General features: G+C 47.3%; 1 protein-coding gene across 3 annotated transcripts in view; it reads right to left on the minus strand.

Moving 5' to 3' along the window:
- LOC140201923 (rab11 family-interacting protein 1-like) overlaps positions 1–13,255 on the minus strand; it is a 60,453-nt gene extending 47,198 nt beyond the window's left edge. The window contains exons 1-2 of one of the 3 annotated variants that reach the window (XM_072266735.1): positions 13,164–13,255; positions 12,611–12,990 (exon numbers count right to left, since the gene is read on the minus strand). In XM_072266735.1, coding sequence (XP_072122836.1) covers positions 12,611–12,963 — 353 coding nt within the window. In that variant the 5' untranslated portion in view covers positions 12,964–12,990; positions 13,164–13,255. Of the gene's footprint in view, positions 1–12,610 lie in introns of all 3 variants that reach the window. The other 2 variants (XM_072266734.1, XM_072266736.1) reach the window with 2 other exon arrangements.
- Between the last annotated feature and the right edge of the window lie 3,445 nt (positions 13,256–16,700).

Here is a 16,700-nt window from a genome sequence, read left to right on the forward strand (position 1 = left end):
GACCTCAACAATATGTCAGGAAACTAGCCATGTTTTACCACCAAACAACCCTTGTTTACAAGGTAATCAAGTCCCTCTAATTAAAAGGCCAGCTCAATGCAAATCAGTTCAACTTCCCTCTCACCAAGATCCACATGTAATTACTATCACTAGAGCGACGAGGCAGTAGCCTTGTTATAAACACGAGAGATTCAGCAGATGCTGGAAATGTTGAGACAAACACACACACAGAAAATGCTGGAGGAACCCAGAAGAATAGACAGTGTCTGTGAAAGGGAATAAACCTGTCATCAGGACTAGAAAAGTAGGGGGCAGTAGCCGGAATAAGGTGATGGCTGGGATGTGATGGGCAGGACCGGGTGGGGGGGGTGGGGGGTGGAGGGAAGAGAGGTGGGTCAGGGAGAGGAGAGGGAAAATGAAGAGAAGCTGGGGGCGATGGGCAGGACCGGGTGAGGGGGAAGGCAGGTGGATCGAGGGGAATGAAGTGAGAAGCTGGGAGGTGATGTGGAAGCAGTGAGGAATTGAACAGGAAAGAGAGCAAACCATGGAAGAATGGAAAGGGGAAGGGTGTGAAGAGAAGGAGTGAGGATAATCAGAATGGAGAAAGAGAGGACTTCTTACCTCTTTTCTGGCTAAGAAATATTGCCTGAAAGACCCGATATTAGAAATTAACTCTCTAACATGTGCCAGACACAGCAAGAGAGATGCCTCAGGGAATCAAATGGACCCCAATAGCTCATCACTAATGAGTATGCTTCACCCACAGCCACAATTTGAGAAGATCATACCCAACCAGATCCCCACCTCAACGCCATTCTCTCCTCCCCAAGGACAGTCAATGCCATTGCTCAAACCCATTGTCAGGGAGAATAAATCTGATTCTGATAAAGATTGTTTCATGGAGAAAGATCAGCCAGGATACCAAGGTTATTGGTACATGCAAGGGTCCGAGGACCACTCAGTTAATGGTGGTTTACAAGATGGGTGACCCCAGCCATTATCAATGCCCTTCAGAGATTGTCTGCCTGGCATCAGTGGTCACATAACCAGGACTTGTGATGTGCACCAGCTGCTCGTACGACCATCCACCACCTGCTCCCATGGCTTCACATGACCCTGATCGGGGGGCTAAGCAGGTGCTACATCTCGCCCAAGGGCGAATGCTGGCTAGCAGAGGGAAGAAGTGCCTTACACCTCCTTTGGTAGAGATGTATCCCCACTCCACTACCCAAATTTACTATACTTATTTTATAATTGATAATAAAGTCAGTCTTTTACATTCACTGCTGAACAAATTTCACATCATAAAGGTGAACAAGATCAACAGTAACATCCAACAGACAGGAAGGCAGCTCTGAACCACTCCAGGGACAGTGAAGTGCATGAGCAGGTACAGATATCATGGCCAACCACCCTGCCAGGCAACTTTAGGCAAGGGTTTTTTTCATAAATTCTATTGTAATTTCCATTTCCCTGATAGAAAATTGATCTGATAACATGTAAAGTTTATTATTCAATTATGTACTTTGAAAACTTTTGCTGAACTATGTCTTCATTAACTGTTCTAACATCATTGTCAATATCCCTACCTCCCCCTAACCCTTCCAACCATCACTGCCTGCTGAGAGTGGCCAGTGACAGCCTTTCAGCAGTGCACATGCCCACAGGCAGTTGCTTTCAATGCTAATTCAGCTCCAGGCACTGATCCAAGTGAATCGGGCAAATGAAACTGTCCTGATGTTACGTGTGTAGGTTGGTATGCAGGTCTCCTGTTTGCTGGAGGACAGCAATGTATTGTTTACACATCATTGCTTCAATTTTCCACTGTGCAAACAGAAGTTACCTGACACACACACACACACACACACACACACACACAATACTGGAGGAACTCAGCAAAGCAGGCAGCATCTATGGAAAACATAAACAGGCAATATTTCAGGTTGAGGTATCATCAGGACTGAAAAGGAAGCAGGAAGAAGCCAGGATAAGCAGCTGGGGGAGGGGGGAGAGAAAGGAATACAAACTGGCAGGTGATAGGCAAGGCCAGGTGAGAGGGAAGGTAAGTGGATGAAGTAAAAAGGCTGAGAGGTGATAGGGGGAAGAGGTAAAGGACTGAAGGTGGTGGAGGAGGGAAGGAACACAAGCTGGCAGGCGACAGGCGAGACCAGGTGAGACCCGGTGAGGGAGAAGGTGGGTTGAAGAAGCTGGCAGGTGACAGGCGAGACCAGGTGAGGGAGAAGGTGGGTTGAAGAAGCTGGCAGGTGACAGGCGAGACCAGGTGAGGGAGAAGGTGGGTTGAAGAAGCTGGCAGGTGACAGGCCAGGTGAGGGAGAAGGTGAGTTGAAGAAGCTGGCAGGAGATAGGTAGAAGAGAGAGGGCTAAAGAACAACAAAATCTAATAGAAGAGGGAAGAAAGAGGGGATCCAGAAGGAAATGGTGGGCAGGTGGAAAAAGGACAAGAAAGTAACAAAATGGAGAATGGGAAAAGTGGGAGAAGGAGAAATAGCAGGTGATACAAGTTTCCAGGAAGGACACGAGGCTGCAGGTCTGCATGACTTGAGTTCCTCTAGCACTTTTGAGCAACACCTACAGATTTCCAGCATCTGCAGAATCTAATGTCCATGTCGATTCCCTACCACGCAGGTTCCCAAACTTCTTTTTTAATATAAATGCCATTAATCGAGGGGTCTGTGGACCCTTCCACGACCATGAAGTGCCCTCACAATCCAAAACCACTTCTCCTTACTACCCTTCAGGAAGAGGTATCTGCAAAACCTCTTGTTTATGACACTTGATTGAAGGGTGGGAAGGCTGCCAAGAACAGAGCTGGTTAATTATGTATTACCACTGAGAATACTTATAATGGTTTTAATATTTGGCCCCGGGGCTAGTTTGAACCGAGTCATATTATAGTCAGTCTCCTCTTTTTACCTTCCTCTTCCCTAAGAAACAGACAAAACCCTTTGGTCCCTGATGTGATTCGCAGTGGAATTCTTTTTTCTAAAAACATACAGCTCTCATCAACAAAGCCACAAGGGAAACAAGCAAACGCAGGGCTCAAAACCAAGTTATTGCTCAAACGACAACCTTAATTTTTTTTTTATTTTTTAAAGTGATACACCCACATAACTCTGATGTTAAAAGTGGATTTTAAGAACACAATACTTACAGTAGAGAAAGAGCTCAACACCAGTTTAAAATCGTAAACAACAGGAATTCTGCAGATGCTGGAAATTCAAGCACACACATAAAAATTGCTGGTGAACGCAGGAGGTCAGGCAGCATCTCTAGGAAGAGGTGCAGTTGACGTTTCAGGCCGAGACCCTTCGTCAGGACTAACTGAAGGAAGAGTGAGTAAGAGATTTGAAAGTGGGAGGGGGATGGGGAGATCCAAAATGATAGGAGAGGACAGGAGGGGGAGGGATGGAGCCAAGAGCTGGACAGGTGATAGGCAAAAGGGGATACAGGAGGATCATGGGACAGGAGGTCCGGGAAGAAAGACAAGGAGGTGGGAGGGGGGACCCAGAGGATGGGCAAGGGGTATATTCAGAGGGACAGAGGGAGAAAAAGGAGAGTGAGAGAAAGAATGTGTGTATAAAAATAAATAACAGATGGGGTACGACGGGGAGGTGGGGCCTAGCGGAAGATAGAGAAGTTGATGTTCATGCCATCAGGTTGGAGGCTACCCAGACGGAATATAAGGTGTTGTTCCTCCAACCTGAGTGTGGCTTCATCTTTACAGTAGAGGAGGCCGTGGATAGCCATGTCAGAATGGGAATGGGATGTGGAATTAATTAACCAGCAATTTTTGTGTGTGTTGCTTCAACACCAGTTTATATTGCCACGAGTCTCTTTTCTATCACTCATCTACCCTCATCAACACTGTTTGTTCACTCCTTTAGATATTCTCCAGAGGGACAATGAGGCCAGTATATCAGAGGTGGATAACAAGGATACAATAAAAGCTTCCAGGTCACACATGGAAAACAGGTTTAAAAAAAAAAAAAAAAAAAAAAATCAGCTACAAAGACTTGGAAAGATTGGTCACGTCATTTCTTCAATACTGAGAGTATGAATTGTTGCGTCCTTAAAAGAGAGTCTTGTAGGTTGTGGGATCAGTTTAGTGCTGAAGTGAGGAAAATTATCCACCCTGGTTCAGGAGCCTGATGGCTGGAGAGTTACAACTGTTCCTGAACCTGGTGGTATGGGACCCATGGCTCCTGTACCTTCTTCCTGACGGCAACAGCGAGAAGAGAGCAGTAATGGTGAGGGTCTTCGACGATGGAAACTGCTTTCTCCTGGCAGTGCTACATTTAGATGTGCTCAAAGGTGGGAGGGATTTACCAATAATGGACTAGGCTGTGGTAAGGAAAACCAAGAAGCTACAGTGGAAATTTACAAATTGTAGCCACAAGATTGGATTCAACAACTTTGATTAAATCATTTGACCTTGAAGACAACCGGTCAAAGCCTCTAAAACAATTTTATCTCCCACCATTCAGAATCAGGTTAATTACCACAACATATTATGAAGTTTCATTGTTTGCTGCAGTACAGTGAAATACAAATTCCAATAAATATCTAAAAATTAAATTAGTGCCTACAGAGAGCAAAGTATGAAGTTGTGCTCATGGGTTCATTGTCCATTAGAAATCTGCTGGTAGAGAAGAGGAAGCTGTTCCTGAATCATTGTGTGCGTGCCTTCGGGCTCCTGTACCTCCTCCCTGATGATAACAATGAGAAGAGGACATGTCCTGTGTGATGAGCACAATTAACGATGGATTCCATCTCTTTTAAGGCATCACTTTCTGAAGATATCCTGGATGCTGGGGAGACTGGTGTCCATGATGGAGTTGACTGAGTTTGCAACTTTCTGCAGTTTTTTTTCTGATCCTGTGCAGTGGTCCCTCCATACCAGATGGTGATGCAGCCAGTTAAAATGCTCTCCATGGTACATCTGCAGAAATTTACAAGCGTCTTTGGTGACATACCAAATCTCCTCAAAGTCCAAATGAAATAAAGGTGCTCTTTATAATTGTATCAAAAAGTTAAACCCAGGATAGATCTCAGAGTTGTTGACACCCAGGAACTAGAAACTGTTTACTCTTTCCACTGCCGATCTCTCAGTAGGGACTGGTGCATGCTCCCTCGACCACTCCCCTCTGAAGTCCACAATCGAGTCCCTGATCTTACATACACAGTCCTCGGAACCCAGGACGGACTGCCTTCTTCGGCCTCCAGTGCACTCATAGGACAGACAATGGGCCTTCAACTTCCCCAGCTGGCTTGCAGAGATTCACAGGCTCGAGTCTTTGGCCATCGAATCTCAACTTCTGATCGACCTTCAGGTATTCAGGCTTCAAACTGTGGTACCGGCCCAGGACTCATCAATCATAACGAACAAGGACCCTGGATAAGGACCTGGACTCCAATCGCAGAACATACAGAAAACTCGTTAACTGAGGGGAGTGTTTCAGCCCACATCGCTGCTGGCCTGATATCCAAGTCTGCGTCACTGCCCTTTGAACGTGTAATGGAAGCTTAGACCCTGGCCTGTCCTCAAATTCCACTCCCTCACCATATCCTTGTCCCTAGACTCCAAACTCACCAACTCTCCAAAACCATCCCAAAGAACAAAAACAAACAAACTAACCAAATCTGAACTGGAACCTCAACCTGGCACCATTTTGATAAATAAACCATAGACTGGGGGCTCCCAACTTTTTTTATGCCATTAAGCAGATGACACCAAATCAGCAGGTCAACAGCTTAGCTCTGAATGGCTTGTAAAATTGAGTTTAGGTCACAGTTCATTATATATTGGCCAGTTAGTCAACTTCCATCCTACTGGGACAGACCCCTGGTGTAGGGAAGGACATTGTGAGAAAACTGTTCGATAAAGAGCTTGCAACCATTATCAAGGACCCCACCACCCAAGGCACGCCTTTTCATCCCAGGAGCCTGAGAACGAACACACACACACACGCAGCGTTTTAAAGAACAGTTTCTACCCTGCCGCCATCAGATATCTGAACGGACAAATAAAAAAAACTAGCTCATTATTCCCTTTCTTTACACTGTATTTTGTATAGTTATTTTAAGTCTTGGCTTTGTACTGCAGCCACAAAACAAATTTCATGCCTTAAGACAGTATTAATAAACCAGATTTTGATTCTGACTTGACCCAATTACTTCACACCTTGCACAAATTATTTTTGTACACATTTCTTATTGTCATGCACTGTACTGCTGCCGCAAAACAGATTGCACAATATAGGTCAGCATGTTGGAATCTGTTGTCTATCACGGCCCGATCAGGTCACCAGGTGTAGAGTGTGTTTCGACGTATTTCCCCCAAGTTCCGTGCCGTTCACCTGGCGTCTACACACCCGGTATATTTTCAGTTGTGGCAGGGTGGACCTCCAAAAAGAATTCCAAACAAGGCCCAAAAACGCCACCTTCCTTCCACAAGTTTGCTCTTCCCAAGTGTTGACTGGATATTTATTTACTGTTATTTAATTATTTAGAGATGACAAATTAACCGGAACACCTTTGGAATGTGGAAGGAAACCCATATCACGGGGAGGACGTACAAACTCATTAAGGAGGACATCAGAACTGAACTCTGACACCTCGAGTTGTAATATCACTGCACTAGCCACTACACTACCATGGTGCCCCTGAACTTACAATTAGCACACAGCTAGGAGTTATCTTAATTATGTTTAGAGGGAAAGCATGGCCCAGGCCCTTCCTGCCCAACAAGCTGCACCACCCAGCAATCCACCCATTTAACCCTTGCCCAATTACAGGACAACTTACAATGACCAAATCACCTACTAACCAGTAGGTCTTTGGAAGGCCAGAAAACCCATGTGATCACAGGGAGAACGTACAACTCCTTACAGGCGGCATTGGATTTGAACTCAACTCACACACAGAGCTGTAATAGCGTCACGCCAACAGCTATGCCACTATGGCCCCCCCCCCGACACGAGTTATCGACTGAGGCTCTCACTGCACAAACAATGGAGCTTCAGTTTGACAGTATTTGAACCAACAAGCGAGTCAAGTTTCACTGCCAACTTGTTTACTGTTGCTCCAGCACATCTGATTACCACACCCCACCCACAGAGACCAGCCTTGAACAGATGGCAGCAGCCCCTCTCAGAACAGGAAGGTTCTGACTTCCAGAGCAACTCACTCAAAATGCTGGAGGAACTCGGCAGGTCAAGCAGCGTCTACGGAAGGAAATAAACAGCTGATGTTTTGGGCAAAGACCCTTCACCGGGCTCAAGAACTCCAACTGATTATTCCCCTCCATAGATGCTGCCTGACCTGCTGAGTTCCTCCACCATTTTGTTCATGTTGCTCTGGATTTCCAACATGTACAGAAATCTCATGTTTATGGTTCAAAACTTCTACCCCCGGACTAGAGATCTAACCACAGTTAACTAGATCAACTTTGTGACAACAGTTTGTTCCACACTCACTCCACTCTCTCACATCTGAAAGGTCACAAGCTCTACAGAACTGACCATTTCCACGACCAGCTCTGATAACACATCCCTCACACCTACCAGTCTGCACAAATAAACTTATGACTCACATCACATTTACACACCCCCATTTAACCTCAGAAGCACATCCTCTGGTGTTTGATATATCTACCCCGGAGAAAAGATTCCCAGAGGGCACGCACTGAAGTTCAGAGGGGCTGATCAGTGCCTGGAATGTGCTGCCTGGTGTGGTGGTAGAGACGAATCTATTAGAGGTTTTTAAGAGGCATTTGGATACAAGGAAGATGAAGGCATATGGACAGGGGGTAGGTAGGAGGGATTAGTGTTCGGGCATTTTTGATTTGGTTCAGCCCAGTGTTGTGTGCCGAATTATGTCTATCCTGTCTATGTGTTTCTGCCAAGCTTCCCCTCAGCTTCCAGTGCTCTGAGGGGAATGATACAAGTTTGTGGTGGGTCGTGACAACAATCCCAGTAAGCAGGTCAGGGCACAGGAACAGTGGCCACAAAACTGACAGAATCATGGGACCATCACAAGATTGAACTATAGATATTAAACACCCAATGAAAGGCACGAGGATGAAGAAAGATAAAGAGCAGGACCATGTGGGAAGGAAAGGGTTAGGTTGATCTGAGAGTAGGTTAAAGGTCAGAACATCATGACCCAAAGGGCCTGTACTGCACTGGATTGTTTGATGCTCAGTGTTTGACCCTGCACAAGAGGTCCACACTGAACCAAGCCTGTAATCACCACACCCGTCTGCTGATTTATTTTCTCTACTGCTGTCATTTCTGTTACTGTATAACCAAACACAATACCTTTCCAATCTGCTCCATACCTAAACAGTTCATGACACAAACACGACCTTACTACACACACTCATTGGCCACATTAGTCGGTACACCTGCTTAATGCAAATACCTCATCAGCCAATCACATGAAAGCACCTCAATGCACAAAAGCATGCAGACGGAGTCAACAGGTTCAGTTGTTGTTCAGACCAAGGAAGAAAATGTGATCCAAGTGACTGACCATGGAATGATCGTTGGGTGGGGTGGTTCGAGTATCTCAGAAAATGCTGACCTCCTGGGTGTTCATGCACAACAGCCCCTGGAGTTTAGAGAATGGTGCGAAATACAAAAGAAAATTCCAGTGAGTTGTAGTTCTCACTACCAGATTCAGGAAGGTACGGAAGCCTCAGGACTCACTACCAGATTCAGGAATAGTTATTATAAAGGCATCCGTTAGTCTTGCGAGACGATGGATCTGCGCCTGGAAAGTCTTCATTCTCAGGGCGCAGGCCTGGGCAAGGTTGTATGGAAGACCAGCAGTTGCCCATGCTGCAAGTCTCCCCTCTCCACGCCACCGATGTTGTCCAAGGGAAGGGCATTAGGTCCCATACAGCTTGGCACCAGCGTCGTCGCAGAGCAATGTGTGGTTAAGTGCCTTGCTCAAGGACACAACACACGTTGCCTCGGCTGGGTCTCAAACTCACGACCTTCAGGTCACTAGACCAATGCCTTAACCACCTGCCCACTGAACGTGAATGGTTACTACCACTCAACCATCAAGTCTCTGATTGTCCACGTGAACCGTGGCTCACATCTTATGCACCTCTATCAAGTCACCTCCCATCCTACTTCACTTTAGTGAGAAAAGCCCTCTCTCACACTACCTTCCTCAAGGTCTCCCACAGCTTCGCCCCTCCTGATTTGTAGTCTCCTCCAGCCCTACAGTATTCCTAATTCTGCAAATATCATTATGTGCCATGTCATATGACGTAGGCAATCATGATCTTTTCATGACTATGATTGTTCTTGGCAGAGTTTTCTACAGAAGCAGTTTGCCATTGCCTTCTTTTGGGCAGTGTCTTTACAAGACAGGTGACCCCAGCCATTATCAATACTCTTCAGAGATTGTCTGCCTAGCGTCAGCAGTCACATAACCAGCACCAGCTGCTCATATGACCATCCACCACCTGCTGTCATGGCTTCACAGGACCCTGATCGGGGGCTAAGCAGATACCATACTTCACCCAAGGGTGACCTGCAGGCTAGTGGAGGGAAGGAGCATCTTACACTTCCTTTGACAGAGTCACATCTCCACCCACTGCAAACATCAAGTTCAATGATTCCATAGCAGCTGACATCAAATTGTGGAATTCCCCTCATCTTCAAGATCTTCCAGCATTAGTCAGAATTTGTCCAGTGATGCTATTACACTTGGTGTAATTTTGCAATGTTTTCTTAAACTCGCAACCCAAATGCAAGAAGTGGTCACTACATTTTGTTTCCAGTTTTCTCTACCACACCCACACAGCCCCAATATGCTAGTTCCTCCCATCACCAGGGTATCTCAGTTGCTCTCTGTCTCAAGCACACTGGCCTCACAGATCCTCAGAGTTTAAACTAATTAGGTCAACCACCAAACCTTGCAGCTGATGTCCTTTAGACTGCAGCAAGCAGAGTTCACTAAATTATTCCTAAAAATAAATGCACACCAACCCAGAAATGCTTGCAACTTCCTCTCACTGTACCTACATTCAATGCGATTATTCATCGCATGTGTGACAATCGTAATCTCAGGAAATGAAACAATGCAGATAAGTCTCAAGATGTGCCAACACAATCTGAGTTTTGCATACTAACCTACAAGAAAGCCGAAAGGCTGCTGAACTGCTCCTGTAGAAGTCCAGGGCTGCTTGGACAAGGGACACCGCATTGGAAGAGCTAATGAAACACTTCTCTCCATCTCCAGGCTTCCCTCCAAGCAACGCACCATCCCGAAATGGAAATATTTCACCGTTACTAGCTCTAAACTGTGGAACTCTCTACAGGACAGCAATTTTACCACAAGGTCTGTTGTGGTTTGCAAAGGCCACTCGCCACCACCTTCAAGGTCAATAAATGCTGCACTCTCCCACAACAAACCAAGAACAAAAATCACTGAACAGAATGCACTGCAAGTAGACAACTTTCCTACTGCTGGTCTGATACACTCATATTGGAGTAATTACTCAGCTGCTAGAATCGGAATCAGGTTTGTTGTCATAAGACATCATCATTGTGCGCCGTGTCACATGATGTGGGTGATCACGGTCTCATGACCATGATTGCTCTTGGCAAATTTCCCTACAGAAGCAGTTCGCCATTGCCTTCTTCTGGGCAGTGTCTTTACAAGATGGGTGACCCCAGCCATTATCAATAGTCTTTAGAGACTGTCCGCTTGGCGTCGTGATCACGTAACCAGATCTTGTGATATGCACCAGCTGCTCATACGGCCATCCACCACCTGCTCCCATGGCTTCATGAGATCCTGATCGGGGGGCTAAGCAGGTGCCACACCTTGCCCAAGGGTGACCTGCAGGCTAGCAGAGGGAAGGAGCACCTTACACCTCCTTTGGTAGGGACACATCTTCACCTCACCACCCGTAACAGGAGAATTAGGCCATTTGGCCCATCATGCCTAGTCATCCATTTGATCATGGCTGATTTATTTTCCCTCTCTACCCTATTCACCTGCCACCACACCGTAACCTTTGACTAATCAAGAACATATGAACCTCCACTCTAAGTATCCCCAATGACTGCCTCCACAGCCATCTCTCGCAATGAGTTCCAGATTCACCACCTTCTGTCATAAGCAGGTGTTCCCAACCTGGGATGCACGGACCCCTCGGTCAATGGTAGGAGCCTATGGCACAATGGTTGGGAATGCCTGTACTTCTCATCTGTTCCAAAGGGACATCCTTCAAATGAGGCTGTGCCCTCTGTTCCTAGGCTCCCCCACTATAGAAAACATACTCTACACATCCAGACTATCTAGGACTTTCAATAGAAAAGAAATTCCACATCTCTGATCTAACAGTACACCATTATATTCAGAAGCTATGCCCTCAAGACAAATCTGTTGTGAAATGTTATTTACACAAGCAGCCAAATATAATAAATAAAAAGTATAAAAAGTAGGGCCAAGAGAGAGCAAAATAGCAAACAGAAAGGGGAACACACTGTACCCAAAACCTAGAGTTCCTCCTTTCAGGTCCCTGCACCTCCTCCCTGGTGGCAATGACAACAGGGTGAATAATCCTGGGTGGTGGGGGTCCTTAAATAGTAGGGGATCTTCACAAACAAGAGGTGCTGGAAATGTTGAGAAACCCACACTAAATACTTTGGAATTTAGCAGGCCAGGCAGCATCCACGGAAGGAATCAAAGAGGACATTCTGGGCCAAGACCCTTCAACAGAACTGGTTCAACTGTCTCATCACCAGTTATAGGTGGCATTCAAAAGGATGAAACAATTAACATTTAGGACACCTATTCTACATATCTCATATATACTAAAAAAACTATTCCCCAATTCCTTAAAAATATGAATCAGTGCTGATGAAGGGGCTTGTCCCAAAACTTGGTTCTTCCTCTCCACAGATGCTGCCCGACCTGCTGAATTCCTCCAGCATTTGTGAATCCAGCCTACTGATGCGAGCACCATTTTAAACCTGACACAGCAAGAGTTACAGAGAAAGGAAAATGAACCCCACAGAGCTGGCGGCCAGTATCCCACACCTTGCAGGTGTTCTGTAGCAAGACTTTTAGTTGGGAGGCTGCACGGTCGGGATGCTGGGGTCCAGGACCCTTCAAACCTTCCCAAAGTAGTCCTGCACTCTACCCCAGAGCCGCCAATCAGCGACATGCCCTTTGTCACGTGATTGTCCTTCGCTTCGAAAGCATTTTCCATCAGGAGCGGAAAAACCCTGGAACAAAAATCAGAGACCTGACCAGACGGAATTCTGCGGGTACTGGAAATCCAGAGGAGCACACACACACGCTAAATGCTGAAGAAACTCAGGTCAGGCAGCATCTGCGGAGGAGTTTAAAACCAGCGTTTCGGACCGTGGGTCCTGATTAAGGGTATTAGCCCCAAATGTAAACTGTTTATTCCCCTCCACAGAAGTTACCTGACCTGCTGAGTTTCTCCAGCACTTTGTGCGTGTTAATCAGAGACTTGGGCAGGTTGAAAAGTTCTGCAGAGGAGGAGAGAGCCGGGGGGAGGCTAATTTTGCTCAAGACGAGGCAGTTTGCACCTTACCCGACTTTATTCCTGGTCTTGTGTTGGTACAGCTCGGCCAGGTCGATCACCGCCTGGCCCAGGAACTTGTCCAGCCCCACCAGGGCCCGGTGCGTGACGATCAGGTACAGGGTGCTCTTCTCCTTGGCGCCCTGCTGCTGCAGCAGCGGCAGCTCGAACTCGGCCTCCTCCCTCCAGAGCGGCTCCCGGCTCTTCTGGGCCACCGAGCTGGAGTACTTCTCCTTGCCCAGCTGCATGATGACAAAGGCGTCGTTGGTGCCATCCTTGCCCTTGCTGCGCAGCCCGCGGGCTCGGATCACCACCACCCTGACGTGGGTGGGATACCACTGCTGACTCTGCTCCAGCAGCGACATGCCGCTCGGTTCCGACGGCGAGAGAGCCTACGCCGGCGGAACAAGAGCAAAAGTCTGGTTAGCGTTATAATGGAACCTGACCTCGCAACGGTGTCAAGAACTTACGGTAACGATGAGTAAAACTTCAAACGACTGGTTCCTCTCCTCCCCACCCCAGGCAACCCAAACTCCTCGCCGGGACTGACCCGCGGAGAGCTCACCGGTCTCACGCGAGGTCGCTGCTAACTGGCACCGGACTCCGCTCCGCTACCTTCCCCCCTCCTCGCTACATTGATTCCACCTGCCCTCACGGCAGGAAAAAAATCCCGCTGGTGCCGCCTTCCTCCTGTCTCCATTGGTCTATCTCCCAAGCCCATGGTCCGTGGTCCGTTTGCTGATTGGATTATCCTGCTGTCCATCACATCAGGGGTACCGCCCCGCTTTCCTGCGTACTGCCATTGGTCCAACCGCCCGCCCGTAACAAAGCAGCCTCACGCCCCTCTCTGATTGTGCTAGTCATCTGTCCATCTGGTGACGTATAAGCTCCGCCCTCTGGGCCCTGAGTCTGAATGGAGGGGGTGGGGGGAGAGTGCATGTCGCCGCAGCCCACCTGGTGATGACTTCCAAACACTTTAGATCCGTTCCTTGCGATGAAAGGTGGACATGGGCGCAAAGCAGTCAAAGATCGGGGTGGGGAGTGGAACTGAGGCCAGGTTCAGTTCAGCCGCTATTATTCTATTAAATAGCTGAATGGATCCGAAGGGCCGAATAGCCTTCCTGCCCCTCAGCATGCCAGCTATAGTCATAGTCATACTTTATTGATCCCAGGGGAAATTGGTTTTCGTTACAGTTGCACCATAAATAATAAATAGTAATAGAACCCATAAATAGTTAAATAGTAATATGTAAATTATGCCAGTAAATTATGAAATAAATCCAGGACCAGCCTATTGGCTCAGCACAGATCAACAACCTCAGTGGTTTTAAAAACACAAACACGAGGAATTCTGCAGATGCTGGAAGCTCAAGGAACACACATCAAAGTTGCTGGTGAACGCAGCAGGCCAGGCAGCATCTCTAGGAAGAGGTGCAGTCGACGTTTCAAGCCGAGACCCTTCGTCAGGACTAACTGAAGGAAGAGTGAGTAAGGGATTTAAAAGTGGGAGGGGGAGGGGGAGGGGGAGGGGGAGATCCAAAATGATAGGAGAAGACAGGAGGGGGAGGGATGGAGCCAAGAGCTGGACAGGTGATTGGCAAAAGGAGATACGAGAGGATCATGGGACAGGAGGTCCGGGGAGAAGGAAAAGGGGGAGGGGGGGAACCCAGAGGATGGGCAAGGGGTATAGTCAGAGGGGCAGAGGGAGAAAAAGGAGAGAGAGAAAGAAAGAATGTGTGTATATAAATAAATAACAGATGGGGTACAAGGGGGAGGTGGGCATTAGCAGAAGTTAGAGAAGTCAATGTTCATGCCATCAGGTTGGAGGCTATCCAGACGGAATATAAGGTGGTGTTCCTCCAACTTTCCTGTACCTCTTCCTAGAGATGCTGCCTGGCCTGCTGCGTTCACCAGCAACTTTGATGTGTGTAACCTCAGTGGTTTGCTCTGGCGAGGCACTTGAGAGAGAATAATTTTCAGGTCTACATGCAAAGAGCATTGATAGAATTACTTCAGCAGAGTAGTGTTACAGTTAGTGCTCTGATTGCAATGTACTGCAACATGACGTATTTTCGTGCCTTTCCAAAGAGGCTATTTGGCCAATTATGTCTGTGCCTGAGCAATCCCATTCGCAAATTCCTGCAGACGTACAGGAGAGATCATTCTAGCAGGCTTCATCTCCGCCTGGTATGGGGGGTGGCGGACGGGAGGGCGGGGGGCACTGCACAGGATCGAAGTAAGCTGCAGAAAGTTGTAAAGTCAGTCAGCTCCATCATGGGCACCAGCCTGTCCAGCATCGAGGACACCTGAGAGAAATACAGCAGAGAAGCACGCCAGTAGGCCCATCTACTCCATGTTGAAACAATTTAAATAGCCTACTCCCATCGACCTGCACTGGGACTGCAGCTCTCCACACCCATACCATTACTGTACCTACCGAAACTTCTCTTAAATGTTGAAATTGAGCTCACTGGTGCTGGCAGCTCATTCCATACTCTCACGACCCTCCAAGTGAATAAGTTTCCCTTCGTTCCCCATAAACTTTTCACCTTCCACCCTTAACCCATGACCTCTGGTTGTAGTCCCACCCAACCTCATTAGGAAAAGCCTGCAGTTGCCCAATCTATACCCCTCTTAATTTTGTATACCTCTATCAAATCTCCCCTCAACCTTCTACGTTCTAGGGGAATAAACCTATTCAGTCCTGCCGAAGGGTTTCGGCCCGAAACGTCGACTGTACTTTTTTTTTCCATAGATGCTGCCTGGCCTGCTGAGTTCCTCCAGCATTTTGTGTGTGTTGCTTTGTTATTATTCTGGGCAGTTCTGCCATTGGTCCGGCTGCCCGCCCGTAACAAAGCAGCTACACCCCACCCTCCTCCGATTGTGCTTTTCAGCTGCCCATCAGGCTCCGCCCCCTGAACCCTCAGTCTGATAGGGAAGGGTGAGGTTAACGCCGTGCGCTGATCCCAACAGAACATCCGAACTGGACTGAACAAGCATTCACACCTACAGTATTTCTGAAGTGGAACAAGAGACTGTGAACTGGGGAGGAGAGGGTACGTGGTGAAAAGGCTACATTTGTGTATTTAATGTCTCCACTAACCCAACTCACTAAGGTCATCTCCTGAGTTCCACTGAATAAACGTTGTGGTTAGCACATCAGTTTGCAGCTCCATGGGTCATCTGTAGAAATGTGTTAGACTCTTCGGTGACATACCAAATCTCAAAACTCTCAGTGAGATATAGCCACTGCCATGTCTTCTTCGTGTTTCAGAATCAAGGTCAGCTTTAACGTCTCCGGCATATGTCGTGAAATTTGTGGCTGTGTAGCAGCAGTATAATGCAATACATAATAAAAACTGTAAATTACAGTAAGAGATACATAGATAATATTTAAAATTGATACTATATGTGTATGTTCAATCAATAGTGAAAAAAGAAAAAAGCAATGAGGTAGTGCTCATGGGCTCAATGTTCATTTAGGAATCGGATGGCAGAGGGGCAGAAACATAGAAACATAGAAAATAGGTGCCATTCGGCCCTTCCAGCCTGCACCGCCATTTATTATGATCATGGCTGATCATCCAACTCAGAACACCACCCCAGCCTTCCCTCCATACCCCCTGACCCCCGTAGCCACAAGGGCCATATCTAACTTCCTCTTAAATATAGCCAATGAACTGGCCTCAACTGTTTCACCACTCTCTGTGTGAAGAAGTTTTTCCTCATCTCGGTCCTAAAAGGCTTCCCCCTTATCCTCAAACTGTGACCCCTCGTTCTGGAATTCCTGAATTGTTGATTGTGTGTCTTCAGGCTCCTGTACCTCCTCCCTGATGGTAACAATGAGAAGAGGGCATGTCCTGGGTGGTGGGGGTCCTTAGTGATGGGCACCACCTTTCTGAGGCATTGCTCCCTGAAGATGCCCTGCGTGCTGGGGAGACTAGTGCCCATGATGGAACTGACTGAGTCCACAACTCTCGGCGGCCTACTTCAATCCAGCGCAGCAGTCCCCCCACCCCAGCCCCATACCTGATGGTGATGCAGCCAGTTAGAATGTTCATCTATAGAAATTTATGAAAGTCTTTGATGACACACCAAATCT

Source organism: Mobula birostris, chromosome 8 (genome assembly GCF_030028105.1).
Source record: "Mobula birostris isolate sMobBir1 chromosome 8, sMobBir1.hap1, whole genome shotgun sequence".
NCBI classification, from domain to species: Eukaryota; Metazoa; Chordata; class Chondrichthyes; order Myliobatiformes; family Myliobatidae; genus Mobula; species Mobula birostris.